Source organism: Vombatus ursinus, unplaced genomic scaffold (assembly GCF_900497805.2).
Source record: "Vombatus ursinus unplaced genomic scaffold, bare-nosed wombat genome assembly UNPS02009573.1, whole genome shotgun sequence".
NCBI classification, from domain to species: Eukaryota; Metazoa; Chordata; class Mammalia; order Diprotodontia; family Vombatidae; genus Vombatus; species Vombatus ursinus.
This window is the reverse complement of record NW_020949351.1, coordinates 25,632,385-25,652,552: the sequence shown is the minus strand read 5'-3', so window position 1 is coordinate 25,652,552 and position 20,168 is coordinate 25,632,385. Positions and strand designations below refer to the sequence as shown.

The 20,168-nt window shown below is 35.1% G+C and overlaps 1 protein-coding gene across 5 annotated transcripts in view; it reads right to left on the bottom strand.

The window, feature by feature from the left end:
• The window catches only part of ATP9B (ATPase phospholipid transporting 9B (putative)), a 450,228-nt gene that overhangs the window by 192,501 nt on the left and 237,559 nt on the right, over positions 1–20,168 (bottom strand). For all 5 annotated transcript variants that reach the window (XM_027852394.1, XM_027852395.1, XM_027852396.1 and 2 more), the window contains exon 11: positions 4,889–4,965. In XM_027852394.1, the coding sequence (XP_027708195.1) occupies positions 4,889–4,965 (77 nt within the window). The remainder of the gene's footprint in view (positions 1–4,888; positions 4,966–20,168) is intronic.

Genomic DNA, 20,168 nt, shown 5'->3' with positions numbered 1-20,168 from the left:
TTAGTCCTGTTATAAAACACGTATTCAAATTTTAAAACAAGTACTTAAATCCAAAAATATTATACCACTTTAGAAAGCAACTAAGAAAAATCAGAGTGATATGAAAAAAATATACATATGTGTATATATATATTGCACAATAATTATCTGCTCTTCTGTTATCTTAAATATAAACTGTCATGTAAAGCATACATACATTAAAAATTAAATTATGTTTTTCAAGGCAAGGAATGTACTCTCTAAAACTATGTTAATTTTTCTCCACAGAAAGTATGCACTGTAACTGTACTGATTCTATTTTGTTCTATTATTTTAAAATGCCTTTACAAAGATTCAGATAATAAGAGGCCATTCTAATTCACATAATGGCATATATCACTTTTCTCTTTGTCAATGAGACATTTGAAAGCATCTTTTTTATTAGAAACACAAATCAATATACCCAAGGGATTGCAATAACTGCTTCAGGCAATTTGTATTATCATTTCATCCTTGATGTTCCTGCTCTGAGCAACTTATTATTATGAATGGCGTGAAAATGGCAACCTGTCACAATTGATTTTTCCTAACCTCCTATAAGAATTTTCTCCCCTTCTTAAATGTAATGAAGTATCATTCTGTTAAATATGTCTAAGGCTACGTTATAAGAAGCAGTCCATAACTCCTGTTGCAACCCTTATAATTTAAACTTTCTCAAATTTCTTTTGCAAATATAATAATGTAAGAATAAAAACTTTTTATTTGCAAAAAATTTTAAAAGAAAATTCCTTATAGCTTTAAGCAAACAGTTTTCAAACCTTTAAATATGTACTGAGTGTTACAATATTTAAACACTGGTTCAGTTTTGTGAAGCAGCTGTGAGCAAGAAGAGTGTTCTGTAGATGGAGGTGAAATTCAAGCATTTATCTTTGCCTTTGAATTTATATTCCATCTAATTAGGAAAATCAAAGAACTGTATTTTTAGTTTCCATATCTAGACAAAGATTACTACATAAATACAGTATCAATCCATACTAACAAACAGAAATATCAGATAACAATCTCAATTTGTTCATAAAAGAATTTCAAAGACTTCAAGAGATTTCTCCTGCTCACTGAATTATCAATATTGAAGTTAGGAGTATAGGAATTTGGTAAAATTGTTGGACCTAGGACCAAATGAATGGATGAAACGCCAACCATTTACCAGTAATACAGTTTCTCTAAAAAAACAAAACAAAACAAAACAAAACAAAACTACTATCATTCTTGGTAGCTGTTACAAGTTTTCTTTTTTCCAGAAACATATACAAAATGCCTTAGCTCAAAGTAACAACATGCCATTTTTTTTGAGAAGAGACTATTATAAGAAATTTAACTTAAGGAAAGTTAGGAGAAACTGAATATTGAAGCGATGCAATATCACTGAAATTTCCAAAGTAGGCATTGAGGAGGTAGGAAAAACAGATACAATGCCTAGGAATTAGAGGGGGAAAAATTGGTGGCAAATAAGCCTGGGAATTCAGACCATTATCCATCATCCTATAAATCTTTACTCATATAAGTCACAAAAAATCTGTAAAGTGCATTTTCTGCATGGCAGACAAAAGAAAGGCATAAAAAAGTTCCTGCCCTCAAGAAGCTCACAGTCTAATGGGCGGAAACAACATGCATATGACTATGCCAAATGAGATATACATAGGGTAAAGTGGAGGGAACTTCATAGGGAAGGCAGTAGCCCTGGGGGTTTTCAAGGGACTATGGATCAAGAGATGGGATTTCAAGGGCCTATGTACGTCTTAAGTGCCTAACAGTGTGCTACGTTCTATTGGAGGATGCAAAAGTAAAATATTTTCTATTAATTTTGTAAAAGAGTACATTGAGTGCTCGGATATTTCAATTAGAAGTTGGGAGACCCAAGTTTTATTCCTAGCTTCACCACTAACTGTGTGCAGGTTATTTAGACTCCCTAGTCTTGACCCAGCCTCTTCCATCATTAAAATATATGTATCTATCCAGTGTCCTCCTCTCTCAGGGCCATTCTGTTAGCTGACAGCTATCTAATCTCATCATCTGCAACATGTTAACATGCCCATTAACTCTCAGGTAACAGTTGTAAAATGCAACAAGGACCTTCTGACTGCAAAGGTAGGATTTCAGACTGGCTGAAAAGATTTTGTGGCACTCAAGCCACATTACATCCTTCACAACCAAAATATGCAGAGTACTGGGGTAATTTAGGCAATAATGTAATGTTCACCATATTCATAATACCTATGACTTACATACTTAGATAATATCTTTAATCCTCTTTCTAGACTAATGAGTTTCACTTCATTTGGATCACTGGTTCTTTTTAATATAGAAGCCTTCTCTCCTTCCCCACCCTTGATTATTTCAATTTTACTTCCCAGGTGAGTTATACATTAAGTAAAGTAACCCACCTGGTATTCAACCTAGGCAAAGTGGTTTGCTCAAGTATGTTTTATAAATTTTTCCCAAACTTGCTATCTAATGATTTGTTACACTTATTATACTATCTTTAGGAAAATTCCCTGAGCAAACAGGACTCCTGGATCTCTTTCCTATCTTGTAAAATGACAGTTCAGAGTTTAACCTCTTAAAAGCATAGTTTTCCTTTATTTTTCCTCCAATCTTAAAGTTGTCCAGATGAAATTCATCTGTCACTGTTTTGCCCATTCATATAGTCTAGGTTAGTGATCTTGCAGTAGTGTTTCATTCTAGACTGGTGTTTTACCATGTAGAAAACTTTACTTTTATCTGCAAACACAGACATTTCACTGTGTAATCTCTCCTGAAGATTACATATGAATATTTAAAATGCAAAATAAGTCTTTTCTGGGCATCTATTGCTGGTGACCCAACTTTCAAAAATGCTTCACACAAATTGTTCTATCACTCATTTATCTTTTTCTGAATACTGTGCCCATGGGGTCTAACCAATTTCTTAACCATTTTGGAGGTAAAATCCAAAGTTAGCAGAAGTATAGAAGAGAAACAAAAAAGGAAACTAGAAATCACACAATGCCTAGTAGGGAGCACTTATATGCTTAATGAATATTAGTCTAAGAAAATAAAGTAAACACAATAATCTGCTTAAAATAAGCCTGAAAATGATTTATCTACAGAATTTCATGTCCATAAACTGCAATCATTAATCATGAGCCTGACTGGAATGGGTGGAAAGAAATAGTAGTACAGAAGAGGGAATGAAATGATAAAGCTGGAGAAAAATTTTCAGACAAATGCCAAGGAAGAGGAGAAGTAAAGGAAGAATAAGAACGATGGAATGAAGAGAGTAAAGGAGCACATGGAGAAAAACATTAGGAGATAGTTTAAAAGCTATAGTTTCCGCTCAAAATATTTTCATAAACAATTCCATATTCATCCCTGCCCAGTTACTTTAAAAACTTTGTTTTAAAAATGCAAAGAATTAAGATTAAGTTAAATGTCTATCATCTAAAAATTTTGTTTTATCTACAAAAAGAAAAAATTCTTCACTTTTGTTTTATAATATAGCTGTAATAGAATTATGTGTACATGATTCTATCACAAGCAACAATTAGCTTTTTAAGATATTAATTTTTAATAAAGTTACTATGCAAAAGAATTAAAGTGAAGCTAAAAAAACAAAAATCAGAAGCTTTTAGTTTCTAAATGATGTTATTTTCTGTGGCATTTATATGTAAATACAAGTAACAAAATGTCCTTCCTGACATTAGCAGAAATGTATAATAAACAGATAAAAGACTTAAGAGTTTCCCATCAAGTGCGGAAGATTTATGCATGCAAATTCCATTAGAGGTAATTGGAGTTAACCACATAATTCTCTTGTGTATTGGTCTGAGAAGAGTATCTAGGTTTATGCTGTGCAGAAAAGGCAGTTAATAGAAACTTTGAGTGATGGCATAATAGTGTTACAAATAGAAGTACCACGGTTAAAGGTTTGTTGGCATTTTCCTGACTTCTGAACAATTACTTAGTTTAGATTGGCTCTGAATGAACCAATGGCATAAAAAGAAATATATTTTTAAAGTTCTTTCTAATGTTTTCAAAACACTATGATACTCAATTCTAAATATTTTCTTTAAAGTTACCTAAACACAAAATGTACTCTATAAAATCATATTTTTAATGTCAGGCTAAAATCCACTAAATTACATAATAAATTAGAATTAAGTTTCATACACAACTCTTTAACACTGACACATAAACTTCTGAGCTGGCTTAAATATTGTTATTTTAATATAATCTTAGAATTCCTCTAAAAAAAGTTCACCATTTAAGTTACTATACATTCAACAATCCTAGGAATACAAATAAGGTCGATATAGCCTACAGAACTAATGTTTAATGTCTACCATAATTTTTCTAAAAAGTTAATGGCTTTGAAATATTGCTATCAATATAAATATCACTGAAGCAAATGAAACATTTTTGAAACATTATTAAAAATTACTATAATACATTTATTTGAAAACTCTGAATAGTGAATTCTAAAAATGAAGTGTGAAAAATGAGCCATTACATCCTGACTTTGGCAAATTAATTCAGATGCCCAAAATTATCATGTAATCCTAGGTGTATTTGTATGCTATTTAAATTAGGATTTTTTTTTTTAAAGTGAAGGGTGCTAAATGTACACTGATAAATAAGTCAATTTAAGTTGCTGAAAACAAACAATTAGAAATTCATCTCAGTGGACAAAGAATTACAGCACTATTACTATGTCAAATCATCAAGTAAATTAAGACTGTTAATGCTTGTTTAAATGTTTCCTATGTGGTAAACTAAAAATGCACAAACTTTACTGAACTATATGTAACTTTAAGATCATTGAAAAGAAAAATAAAATTAATTAAAGCAGTCACTTTTTTATCTAGCCTACCTTGTTTTTGGGATTGGATGTATTCATTACACTTCGAGTTTCTTTTCCAGTGTAAATAACAACACCGATTACAGTTCCTATAAAAATATAAAGACAATCCTTTAAACAAAATTGTTCATCAACTGAGAAACAAACAAAAATTAAAAATCTAATACATAATTATTTTGCTAAGAAAAATACAAGAATTTTGATTATGTAATCTTTACATTACCTTGATACTATACAGCAACTGCCTAATTAAAAAAAGACTTTTTCAACTTCAAATATGTACACATGTATTGGGGGCACAAGAAGGGGGGGATTCAGATAATATTTCAGCAGAAAAATAAGCGAATATTCAATATTCAAATGATTACTCATGTAATCTAAATATGCCATTTTGTTTACACATAAATCATAAAAGAGAATTAAATGGCTAAACCTTTTTATCACCATCACAAAGTGGTAACAGCCTTTCATTAGCATCCATGAAAATGATAATACCCTTTCACTGACGTCAGTGAAGGTAACAGCACCCTTTTATTACTGTCACTTTAAAAGAGATACTAAATCATTAACTGTCCAAAATATTAACATCTGAACTTAAAAACTTTAAAAAGCAAAATAAGGCATGAGAAAAGTTACATTAAAGTTTATTTTTTAAAGCAGATTTCTTCCTAATACATAAAAATATGGTCATAAATACTTAAATATGGTTTGCAGAATCTTATATTTTCTGGCATACATTTATATCTAAAAGAGTACAGTAAAGAATCTTTACAAAAACAGTCTATTTTTTTTGCTAACCTCTGTACCACTCTTAGTCATATTGTTCCTTAAAAGTTGTTCATTTTCATAGAATACAAAATAGATGCATATAATTTTAGTGGGAAAACAACTGTACACTATTCTAAGGGGGTTCAGTGGATTAAAAAGGCTTGATGTTACTGTATGACTTTTACAGTTCAATAATTTGAAACCTCAGTCTACAGAACAACGCTACATTAAATAAATACACATTATTTTTCATCAACTTAACTGACATGTAAAAAACCTGGGAAGACAATTAAGAGAAGTTTAGGAAACTCATATTTCTTAATAAAAATATTCTCAAGATTAACTATAATATTTATAATAACAGCCTTTTAAGCTGTTACTGGATCTGGTCAGTATTTATTTTGTCCTAAAATTAAAAGTATAGGGTAAAAACAAACAAGGAAGTTTAAAAAAATTATACTACGATATATTCAGATTACAACTAATACTAATTAATGTTATAGGAATGTAGTTATACACACAGTAAAAGGGGTCACATTAAGTGCTGCTAATTAAAAATATTCGTACTTTCATTCTAAGTAATCAATACTGCCTTAAATAATAATTACACAAATTTTCCACATGAAGTAATTGACCTAGACATTAAAATAAATGCTGTACTTGAAATGTTTGAAAATTTAAAATATACATGTTCTAATTATAACAGTGAATATATATGTATAAATATATATATATAGACACATATAACAGTTCTAATTATAACACTTCATGTAGAAGTCATATAATAAATACCTTAACTTTAAAGTAAATATATAATCTGGTCAACATATCTTGTCTATTTCCCTCATTTCTTATTTATTTCATTCAAAACACAGATGCACCATTAGAATTAGAGAACATGATGTCAGAGTGTAGCCATTTATGACCTCTACTATATCAGAATCATCAAGTTTAGAAAAATTAATCCTGCTAGACACGACCGCTCGAAAGGTAAGGAAAAAGTAAGCAACACATAAGTGATAATCAAGAATTAGTGTTACAATTCAAACATTCTCTTAAATGCAGTTTAGACAAATAAAATGATCAGTATTCTAATGATGACATACATTACGCATAATAAGCATTTACCCCACTCAGGCACCGTACGATTTTTCTTTTGGCTAGGCAATGGGGTTAAGTGACTTGCCCAGGGTCACACAGCTAGTAAGTGTTGAGTGTTTGAGGCCGAATTTGAACTCAGGTCCTCCTGACTCCAGAGCCAGTGCTCTATTCACTGTGCCCTCTAGCTGACCCGCACAGTACTACTTTTCTAGTCAAGTCATTCATACAGTCAACTAAACTAGATCTTAAAATATGGGTGTGAGGGGAAAACGGCAACATAATTAAAAGAAATTTCTGCAAATAACTGATAAAAAATATATAAATTTCAAAATTAACAACACAACTCATAGTTTTATGGCAATTAAAAGTTTACAATGTGCTATTCTCACAAGAACTTTGGGAAATACATAGTTGAATATTACCATTCCCTTTTACAAAGAGACACTAAAAGGCTAAGTGATTTGTTCATAGTCACAAGTCTAGTAAGCAACAGAGCTAGGATTTAAATAAACCTAGACCTCAAGATTCCAAGTACACTGCTCTTTTCATTTTACCAGGCTTCCTCTCAATTATCTTTGAATATTAAAAAAACAAAAAAACAAACAAACAGTAAACCTCCTCTCCTAAAACAAAAATATGAAAATATAAATTCAGGTTAAAATGCATAAAATTTTTTAAAATAAAGTAAATTATTTCCAAAATTAATAATCTTCTGTTTAAACAGGGTACTTTTAAATTGATTCTTCATTTTAAGCATCAAATTGAACTATTTTTCTTCATTTTGAAAAGAATTTTTTCCTAAATAAAAACGAATACTCAAGTATGCTTTTATTTATTTAAATGTAAGTTTCAAAATAATCTCTAAGGATCAAAGTCACATGACTGAGTTAAAAAACAATAAAAACATTCATTTTAATCTGTGAAGTAACACTGACCACAACATTACTTCCTTTATTCTTATACAGTCTAATATGAAAGGTTACAAGACTTTTGTTTGGAATATTTAACTATTTTAAAGCAAATTTCTTTCCCTTAATTTAGTATAATTTTATATGTGCTTATGTGCTCACACATCGTGCACACAAACACGAACACACATACAACTTGAAATACTGAAAAATCAACTTCTGAATTTGAATGCTTAATTTAAAAATAGTCCATGATAATTTTTTAATTTTTGTCTAACCATATGCCTTGCCCCAAATGACTCTTCATTATAACAAAGAAAATTTAGCTAAGCAAAATCAGCTAAGAAAACCACCAAATCTGATGTTAAGGAATGTTCTGCAACCATAGTCCCCAATGTTTCTAATGAGAGGTGAAATGTTTCAACTTAATGGTGAACACTGCATAACATTTCAATTCAGTTCCTTTTTAATGTTTTTATTTATGTTACTGTAGAGATTACACACACACACACACACACACACAGCCCAATTCTGCATAATTTGATCTTTGAGTTCATTCTAGAGTTCCCATGTTTCTCTGAATTCCAATTACTCATCTTTGTAGTTACTTGTGATCCAATAATATCTCATTATACTCATATAATCATTCATTTCTTCAGTCATTCCCTAATAAAAAGAGATAACTGAAAATTAGCAAAAAAGACAGAAAAGCTTTATTAGGTAAGGTTAATCTTAAACATGACCAAAATTACTTATAAAGTCTAACAACTCAATATTTACAGAATATAACAAATTCAAAATTCATCATATAGGTCAATTCTGTTATTTCAAAATTTCCTGTTGAAGTATAATTTCATTACAGTGGTGTATGAGAGACCTGAGGGACTGTTCTGATAAAATCTTCATTTCCACCGATTTCTGTATGGTAAACACATCTGATAAAACCATATGGGGCCTGGAAGTAAAACAACTAGACAATCAAAGGTTTTCTCCCTTGGAATCAAGACCAATGAAACCATTGTGCTTTATAAAGCCTTCCCCTACATTCAGTTATTTTGTGGAACATCAAAGGACATCAGAAACAGCATAAGCCTTTTGCTAAACCAAACAACCACGTTGATAACCGAACAAGAAAAAGCAGAGATTTGTGGGTGAGTCCACTACCAATATAGACATGGGGGGGTTAATGACAACATGTTCTTCAAAGTGAAGGACCATGGAGACACTCCTCCTACTCTGCACCCAACCAGGAACAAAGCATCTTCCCAACAATGTTCCTTGGGCCAACTACAGCACTCGCTTCTGAAAAGACACTTGATTCTCGGTGCTTCTCAACCTGACTCCAACTGGCAAATTTACTATACTGTTTCTCTCTTCCCCAACCTCAGGGCAAGTGGATTTTCCTTACTATAATCAATACCTACCTGGGATATAGTACCGAAGTACCAGTCAAGTCTACCACTATAACAGCTATTATCAAAGCTCTTTCTCTCACAGAATAAATCCTCCTTCTTTACAGGCTTCCCTGTATAGGTCTAGAAGCCTCTTTGTCCTTTTGTCTCACTCTTTTTGAACCACTCTGCAGTTTGAATTCTGACCTCATCATTCAACTGAAACTACCCTCTCTAAAGTTACAAGTGATGTCTTAATTGTGAAATTTAATGGCCTATTCTCAATCCTTATTCCTTCTTAACTGTTTAGAAACCTTTGACAGCAATGATCACTTTCTCCTTCTGGATACTCTCTTCTTTCTAGGGTTTAGTGACAATATTCTCTCCTGGTTCTCCTTCTGACTATTCCATAGTCTCTCCTTTCCTTCCCTGGATCGTCATGTAAATCATTTCCCTAACCATGGGTGTGCTCTTTTGTCCTCTCTTCTCTTCTCCTTCAATCATCTTACTTGTTGATTTCATCAGCTTGCTATGGGTTCAATTATCATCTCTATGCAAACCATTCCTATGTCTACATACCCAATCTTTTTCCCCCCTTGACTAAAGACATACATCACAAAATACTTTTTGGATACCTTAAATTAGATGTATCTTGAGATCATCAGCCCAACAATGCTCCTCAGGAAAACTTGAGTATTTAGAGTGGTTCTCAACCTGCCTTCAACTGGCAAACTGATAATCGTGATTCTCTGCCCTCACCTCAGGGCAAGAAGTTTGCCCTTACTGTAGTAAACACCTACCTGGGATATAGCAGTAAAGTATTGGTCAAAGCCACTGTCAAACTCAGATTATCCAGAACAGAACTCATTGTCTTTCCTACCATTTCCACAACTTTCCTATTACTGTCTGGGCACTGCCACCCTTCCAGTTACCAGTGTACAGTCTCTGGGTCATCCTAAACTCCTCATCTGCACTTACCCCTCATAGTCAATCTGGTGTCAAATCTTATCAAGTCCACCTTCACAACATCTCTCATGTCTCCATTACTCCACTTATTCTAGCATAGGTCCTCATCGTATCTTACCTGGATTTTTGCAGCTGGCTTCCAGTTTATCTCCCTGTCTAGATTTTCTCCTCAGTACAAACGATTCTCCATTCAGTTACCAATTATCCTTCTAAAGCAAAGGACTAATCCTATCACCCCACTATTCAATAAACTACACACTGTAGATTTCAACAACCTTCAAAATCAAAAATAAAGTTTTATATTTGGCACTTGAAGCCCTTCACAACCTGTATCCGTCCTACCTTCCTAATTTTCTCACCCTTTGTACACTCTACAATCCAGCTTTGCTGGCCTACTTCGTGTTCTTGGAACATAACACTCCATCTTCTATCTCCATGCTTTTGCACTGGTTTGTCTCCTGTTCCTGAAATGGTCTCTTTTCTCAATTCTACCTCTTAGTTTTGTTGGCATATTTCAAGACTCAATTCAAATATTATTTTCTTCAAGAGGATTTTCTTGGTTATTCACACTGCTAGTAACTTCCTTCTAAGATTACTTCCCAACTATTTTGTACTTATCTTGTATGTAATAGTAACTTATATGTCCTCCTTATTAGAATATGAGCTCCTTGAACAGAGGGAAATTGTTTTTGCTGTCCTTTGTATCCCCAGCACAGTGCTCAGGACATAGTAAACACTAAATTCCCGTTCACTGAGTGCTGGAAGCAAACTATGTAGGTGGGTTAGGATGTTAGTCAGTTTGAATTTCAGGCGGTTGATGATTATTTCAGTGTTTTACCTTGTATAGAGACATTTCAGTCTTCTCTTCTTGTTTAAACTGTTATATATCTGGAATATTACTCAAAGTACTAAGGTTGTATGGTGAGGAAGTTATGTTGAAAATTACTTATACCCTCATCTTGCTGATTATATCTCTAACCGTATGTATACAGGCTACTATTTTAATACAAGATGGGGAAAGAATGAAAAATTAAAATATTTTGATGATGGATCCTTTACAAAGATGTTTCAGATTTAGAAGAAAAAAAGTCATTTATTTATGCTAATTAAGATTAATTAGCACATTAACAGCACATACTACAACATATTTAAATTCAACATATATTACTGGGAGTTATTTTAACCAGTGGTAAAATTTCGAGTTTCTAATTACCTGACTAATTAGCTAATTATCTCACGTTCACATGATAAAGAAAATATATTTAGAAATGCTAAACTCATAATAAAAACCTTAGGGTTTCAACATTCTAGATTCCAAAACTGCTTGGCCACTGTCCCTAGTCATCTACAAGTTACAAGATTTCCACGGAGTTTCACAAAAGTTATCAGGTAAGTCAGTAATTTAAAGCAATAAGCCTTTGCCATGATTCACTTTAAATCACATGAAGGAAGACCCAAGGACTAAAATGAAACATATTTGAGACAGGAGGGAAATATTGAGAGGGAAGAGGAATTTGAAGCAAATGATACCACCATTAGTTCTCAACCACTGGAAAAAATTATAGGCATTGCACAAACAGAATCAATACAGTAAGAATTAGAAAGGAAATAGTTAACTTGAAAAAGATACTGGCAGAAATTTCTCTGATAAAATCCGAGATCCAAAACTTAGAATTGAGCCAGGAAGACCTGGGTTCAGATTCTGTCTCTGACATATACTGACTATAAAACCCATTATCCTTTCAAGGCTCTAGATATGTCTCTAAGATTATGAATAATGAAGAAAGTACCAGCTTTCATTGATAAAGGGAGTTTCATCATTTGGGAGTTCCCTGTATCTATAAAACCACAGATTGGGTGGACTAATTCACATACTATATTATGCTTATCCCCCCACAGTCTAACAATTTCCTTTCCATTCTTTTCTCATCTTTGCAAATCTGATGATTGTGGGATGTAATTACAGAGTTGTTTAAATTTGCTTTTTTTCCTATCAGCAGTTTGGAATATTTTAATATGGTTGTTGATAATTTTATTTTTTTCCTTTGAAAACTACCCATTCATATCCTTTGACCATTTATGTAATGAATATGTAATAAACTGCCTTGTCTTTTGGAGACAGAGACAAAATCTGTATTGATTTTGTTTGTGTAATGCCTATAATTTTTTCACATCAGTCTTTCAGATCTCACAGTAGTATCACTAAACTGGCACTTTTACCTTATGGTTATAAGTGATTCTCCACAGTGAAGGCCTGTTGTATAAAGCATCTTTACAATTTATATGCAAATCCTGATAAGCACAGCAGCAAAGAAAACATGTAAAGGTAAAGAGTAGAAGTGGAAGGGAGATGAAGTATGGACTCAGGCTAAGAATGGAGGAACTTTTTTTTTTGTGGGGACAAGAGCAGTAGTGGATAGGCAGGTCCAATTAAAAAGAAAACAAGGCACATAGTTCTTCTGCCAGGAAAAGAGTAGACAATCTAACCCTGAAGTAGACATAGTAGTTGAAATCTAGGAAAGATGATTACATAAACAGCTAGAAAAAAATAAATGTATATTCAGAAAGAATGAATGAGATTCCATTCAGAGGAAAATGAAAGACCATCAAAGAACCAGAAATGGATTAAGTCTTTGAAGGTTTAATGGCTGAAGAAACTAGAGTATATGAAAGTAATAGAATATCATTGTGTGGTAAGAAATGATGACATGGATTCAGAGAAATCTAAGAAGTCCTGTATAAATTAATGCAGAGTTAATAGAACCAGGATAACAATTTATATGCTGACTATACTAATATAAAGGAAAGCTTTGAAAGTTTTCTTTTTTTTAAATACTGAGTATCCGCATCTTGCTTAGGCTAAAAATATAGGGGCTACTCATGGGATGAATCCAATTTCCTGATTGACCTGAGAACCTTGAAATGCCCTGCCTCTGACCTGGGTCTATTTGTCCTTTCCAGAGGCAAAATCACCTCCTATCCACCCTCCTGGCCTGGAGGCTCACCCCCAAGTGATGTCAAACTTAGTGCAAACATCCAAGTGGCACAGCTCCAACGCAACTCTGAACTCCTAAGCTCAAGAAATCTGCCAATTCTTATATCGGGGTGAAGAACCTGCGTCCTCAAGGCCACAAGTAGTCTTCTAGGTCCTTGCATGAGGCCTTTTGACTGAATCCAAACTTCATAGAACAAATCCCCTTAATAAAAGATTTGTTCTGTAAAACTTGGACTCTGTCAAAAGGCTGCACACAAGGACCTAGAAGGCCACAAGTTCCCCACCCCTGCCTTAGATCATAGTAGCTGGGATTACCAGTATGTGACACTGTGCAGAGCAGCTTTGAAAAGCCCAAGAACTTGCATTAATGCACAACCATTACTCTATATGACCAGTGATAAAGCATGCTTCCTACCTATTCACAGAGAGGTGACAGATATGACATGTAGAATAAGATACATATTTTCAAACATGGTCAATACGTGAATTTGTTTTGCTTGAATATGTCTGTTTGCAATATATAATGCATACATGTGTGTAAATGTATGCCTATGTGTCTGTATATTTATATATATGTGTATATACACACACACATATAACACTTTCATTTTGGAGGGCTGGGAAGTGAGTTGGGGGGGCTAGTGATGTTACCAAAAAACTGTGTCCTTGAAACATTATTAAAAATGAAATGAATTTTTAAAAAAACACAGAAGAAAACAGGGAAGTTAAGAAGTTATCACAGACAAGCAGAACAATGTTTATCACGTTAAATATTTACTTTGAAAATTCTTAATAGAGACCCATAGTTTCAAATATAATTCTCTTTTTATGTTGTTATTTGTATATGGACATGTTTGCATTAGCTAACATTTGATAATTTCTTAATTTAAAAAGAAAATTTATTTTTAAAAAATATAGGCTGGTGGGCCTAAAACCAATTGCTTGTAATTCCTATCTATAGAGATCACAGGAATACCTACATAAAAAATTAAAGTGCTGTCTCTACCAGGAAATACTGAGTCATCCTTCAAAATGTCTTGGAAACACAAGTTTCTCTCTTTTACAACTGAAGTAGCCCATAGTCAGGTCTATAACCTGTAACGTAGCTAGTAATGTAAAAAGGAATCATATTCTAAATTTAAGATCTTTAATCATAATTTTTAATGTTCATAACACAAAAGTTAATATTTTGTAAAATGCTAAAGTAAAAGAATACTTGGTAAGTAATCAGAACACTGCTTTGTATGTTAAATTAGCAAACAGCTGTTCAAAGAGATGACTAAATGAGAGCAATAATGTATTACAGAACTTTAGAAGTAGAAGAGACCACAACGTATATCTAGGCCAATTTATATCAGAAAGTGAATCTTCTCTATAACATATGTGATAAACGGTAATCTACCATCTGCTTGAAAAATCTCCAGTGAAGGGGTACTCTTTACACCAGTGGTACAAATAGAAATGGATCTCTACAGCTGCATATTAACTTGAAAAACCATAAACTAATACTATCTACATTTGACCTATCTATTTATTTTGTTAAATGTTTTCCAATTACATTTTAATCTGATTCCTGTGACAGATTTGAGGGCTGCAGTTGTGTTACACCTCCTGAGGCAGCCATTTCTACTGCTGGTACACTCTAATCGTTACAAATTTTTTTTGGTGACATCAAGCCTAAATGTGCCTTTTTGTAACTTCCCCATTGTTCCGTTTCTGTCTTCTGGGCCAAGTTGAACAAGTCTAATTCTACTTCCATTCAATACTCCCTACAAAGCCCTGAACCCCAGTCATATATCCTCTGTCAATCGTCTTTTCTCCAAGCTAAACATTCCCAGTCTTTCAACCAGTCATTAAGTGGTGCAGACTTAACTTCCGTCAACATCTTTGATGCCTTTCTCTACTCATTCTACAGGTTATCAATGTCTTTCCTAAATGGTGATGCCGAGAACTGGGCAGATTATTTCTGATGGGCTCTCTGCAGGGCAGAGTGAAGAAAGACAGGGACCTTTTATTCCCAGTTGCATATCTCTTACCATATCATACTGTTGACTCCTGTAGAACTTGAAGTCCTTGCCTCCTGAATTCGGTAGTTTGTTAAAAAAAAAAAATTTGAATAAAAAAAAAAAACTTTATCTTTGTTCCCTTAACAGTGGATAAAAACTTAAACTTGTGGTAAAGAAAACCTAGGTTCAAGTCCTGCCTCACACATACTTACTGGCTGTGTGACTCTTACTACTTATATAACGTCTTAGTACTAGAGGCAAATTTCTAGGACTATTAATCACAAGCTACAAAACAATTATAGATGAATGGGTTGGGAGAGTTTCCTCACTAAGAGTTCCCTAAACCAATTCAACTGAAGGACCAGACCAAAAAAAAAAAAAAAAAATCAACTTATTACACACATATACATGTTTTTTTCCCCATCTTTCTAGATTCCATTTACATCATTCACATTACTATACTCTCTAACTCTCTACATTATAGTCAAATTGCCTTACCTGCCTCTTATATGTGTGTGTATATATGTATATACACATATGTACAGTTGACTCTCATCATTTGCAGTACTTATGCTCTACAAAGTCATTGTGAACACTAAATTAGTGAATACTAGACCATTGCTCCTAGGGTAAATACAGATCTGTAAATTTCTGGTCACAACATTTACTTTAGTACTTTACAGAGTGGCCTCACTTACAGATCAGCAAGTTTTCTCTTCCTTTTACCAGATGTGCCATATTGTTGATCCATTAACACTAAACTCACAATTAACAGTACTATAACTCCTGCCTGAACAAAGCTTATCTATCACAAGTAATTTCTTCATAAAGAACACAGCCTTCTTGCGTTTAGGAACACTAGATATCACTTTAGCTCTATGCTTGAAAGCCATTTTAAACAGTTAAATCACCAAATATGCAAAAAACACAAACACACAAAAAAATTACGGTAATAAATAGATAGCAGAAAGGATACTTGTTTACAGTATGAGCTGAAACAAGAAGGCAGAGTCACCTTGTTCAATCTTAGGTGGGAACATGCTCATCAAGTAACTCAGATTTTTTCACTGTTCTCTCCATGTCCATGAGGGGTGTGGAGTATATTCAGGGAAAACTAGTAACTACGGTGGGAGGGCTGCCAAGGCCTTTTCAGGGCTGCTTTCCAACTTTTTTGTCTATCTGATTTCATTCAATTCTCACTTGTGGCTCCAAGAAGCTGTAGCATGCACAGTAGCCAGACTCGGCAGAACTGTTTTGGTAGACAGGCTAACCCAGGTTGAAGGTAACCAAGGGGTCGCAAACCCTTTGGTGAGTTAGGGGGAAGTCTACCCCAAGCATGTGAAGACTTTCCCTAGCAGACTGGGTGGACAGGAACAATTTGTTCCAACAGCCAAGAAGGCAGTCGAAGCAGGTGCTGTAAAATGGTTAGAGCTTGGTTAAACATCAGAGACAATAAGGTCATCTACTGCATCTCAAGCCACTACCTGTCATCTTGACTTTGATGACTCTGGAAGAGAGAGTGAGGCCAATAACTTCTCAAAAATCTGTCTAATTTAAATACAATTTATGCGTGAATCAAAAGACATCACTCATATCATTTTACCAATTTTACCTATCCCAAATTCAAGTGACAAAGCAGCAGGTGTGGCTATACTGGGATTTGGAGTCACAGCTCTGCACACTGACAGCCCAGGGTTTAGGATCATTTTCTCACTGGAAGCAGTAGTGGGATTCAGCAGGCTCCTGGGTGTCTGAGTAGACTTTTTCAAGGGTGACATGCTCATGTACTGGTGTGAGAAAGGGGTACTCTAATGGTACTCTAAAAATAGTCTACTTCACCCAACCATGACCTGATTGCTGTGGCAGGTGGGGATCACATTCTGCTAGCAAAACACACACAAAAAAATATACAAAACCTTTTGCAAAAACGATTCCACCCCCTATAGGTACATGGAATGTGTGCACACTTACGAACAACACAAAAACCAGTAGACTGAAAGACAAACAGCTCTTGTTGTGAGAGAATTTTGCAGGTATCTCCAAATAGCAGCCCTGAGTGAAACAACGCTGTCAAATGAAGGCCAGGTTACTGAAGTCAGAGCTACATACACCTTTTTCTGGAATGGCCATAGTAAAGGGGAGCACTGTGACACTGGCATAGGTTTTGCAATTAAAACCCATCTAGTAAACAAGCTTGTATGCTTATCAAAAGGAGTGAACAAAAGACTCATGATAACTCAATTGCCACTTAGAGGAAAGCACCATGCCACCATCATCAGTGCACATGCTCCCACCATGTCAAATTCTGATGAGGTCAAAGAAAAACTTACAAAGACTTGGAGACCCTCATCATCAATGTGCCAAAAGAGGACAAGTTTATAATTTTGGGTGACTTTAATGCAATGGTAAGCACAAACTACCAGATATGGCAAAGGGTCCTTGGGAGGAATGGAGTCAGAAACAACAACAGCAATGGTCATTTACTACTACAAATACTTATGCATTTCATGACCTTCTCATAATCAACACTGTCTTATTTACCTAGATGAAAGATGCAACCTCGCAGCAAACATTGGCATTTAATAGACTATGTCGTTGTAAGGATAAAAGACACACAGGATGTGAGAGTGACAAAGGCGATGTGTGGCACAGACTGATCACAGATGTCCTTTCCAAGCTAAATATTTGCATTCAACAAAAGTGGAGGGCCCAAGGTGAGATGACTACCAGAAGACTTAATGTCAACAGATTAGAGCACTTCTCAGATAGTAGAGAAAGGGTTTGTGATCCCTAGGTTACCTTCAACCTGGTTTAGTCTGTCTGCCAAAATGGTTCTGCTGGGTGTGGTTACTGTGCATGCCACAGCTTCTTGGAGCCACAAGTGAGAGTTGAGTGAATCAGATAGTCAACAAAGTTGGAAAGCAGTCCTGAAAAGGCCTTGGCAACCCTCCCACCATAGTTACTAGTTTTCCCTGAATATACTCCACACCTCTCATGGACATGCAGAGAACGATGAAATTGCTAACTTAGAGGGAAACCCAAGCCAACACATGGTTAGCAATAGTGGAGCAGAAAAGGAGTGGGCAGCTTTCAGAGATTTGGTATACAGCACTGCGTTTACACATCTGGGCCAGAACACTTGCAAACATCAAGACAGCCTGACAAAAATGATGGGCAAATTCAGAAGATGCTAAGCAAAAAATGAGCATTCCACAGGGTTTACCAGCAGGATAATTCATCCGTGTCTGAGAAGGCAACATTTAACTCCCATCAAAAGTAAAGTACAAACAAAGTTCAGAGGGATGCAAGATTCTTGACTCAGTAAGAAGGCAGATGAAATTCAGTTTTACACTGATAGTAACCATCCAAAGCACTTTTATGATGCCCTGAAGGCTATTTATGGGCCAAAGACCTATGGTGCCTCTTGACTACTCAGTGCTGATGGAACCACATTGATTAGTGGTATGATGCTGGAGAGATGGCCTGAACATTTCCAAAGTGTTCTCAACAGATCATCATTAATTAATGCTGAAGCCACTGACCGTATATCTCAGATTGAAGTCAATCCTTCTTCAGCTGAATTTCCAACTTTAAAAGGTGTTTTGAATGTCATTTGGCTCTTTTCATGAGGCGAAGCACTAGCGCTGATTCTATTTCAGCTGAGATTTGCAAGCCACGGGGTCCACCACTCATGCAAAAGCTGACTAAAGTCTTCTGGGTTATATGGCAAGAGAAGGTTATCCCCTAGGACTTCAAGGATGCCTCCACTGTCCATCTCTATAAAAGTAAAGGAAACAGATTGTCCTGTGACAATCACAGAAGGGGGGAGAGGGGGATGTCCTCTCTCTTAGTCATTGTTGGCAAGGTTCTTGCCAGAGTCCTCCTTAATAGGCTGATACTTCACCTGAAAGATGGTCATCTACCTGAGAGCCAGTGTGGCTTCAGAAAGAGCTAAGGGATAGCTGATAAGGTATTTGCTGCCCAACAACCCCAGGAGAAACTCCAGGAGCAAAACAGAGGTCCGCACACAATGTTCATCAATCTGACCAAGGTCTTTGATACTATCAGTCATGAAAGCTTGTGAAAAATTATGTCAAAATTTGGGTGCCTAGAGAAGTTCATCAGTATTGTGTTGCAATTTCATGATGACATGCTTGCCTGGGTTATGGATTTCAGACAATGCTCTTATGCTTTTCCAGTAATCAATGTAGTGAAGCAAGGCTGTGTGCTAGTTCCCAGGCTTTTTAGCATGATGTTTTGAGCAGTGTCATCAGATGCCTTCAATTAAGACAAAACCAGTATCAAGGTCAGCTACCATGCTGACATAAGTTATTTAACTTGAAAAGGCTACAAGCCAAGACTAAAGTGGAGGGACAGATGGAGCGTGATTTTTTGTTCACAGATAATTGTGCACTTAATGCAGCCTCTGAAACTGAGATGCCACATAGTATGGATTGATTCTCTGCTATTTGTGCTAATTTTGGCCTGACAATTAACACCAAGAAAACACCACTAGCCAGCACCACATCATTCATACATGGAACCATCAGTTACAGCAAATGGAGAAATTCTGAATAATGTGGATAAGTTCACTAACCTTGGCAGTATACTTTCCAGGGATATACACACAGATGGTAAGAGTGATTCAGGCATTGCCAGAGTTAGCTCAGTGTCTGGGAGACTCCAAAGGAAAGTGTGAGAGAGAAGAGGTATTAGGCTACCTACCAAACTGAAGGCCTACAAAACCACTGTTATGACCTTCACTGTTGTATGCCTGTGAAACCAAGAGAGTCTACCAGCATCATGCCAAGATCTTGAAACACTTCCATTTGAATTGTCTTAGGAAAATTCTGAAGATTACCTGGCAAGATAAAGTACTGGACACTGAGGTTCTTTCTTGAGCTAAACTGCCCAGCATTCAAACTCTATTTCAGAGAACACAACTATGATGGGCTGGTTGTGTTGTTCGAATACCAGACATATGTTTGCCTAAAAGACTATTTTATAGATAACTCATGTGAGGCAGGGGCTCACAAGGAGGTCAGAAGTGATAAGAAGGATCCTCTCAAGCTATCTCTGAAGAATTATGGAACTGATTGCATTACATGGGAGATACTGGCAAAGGATTGCCCAGTATGGCACTCCTGCATCAAAGAA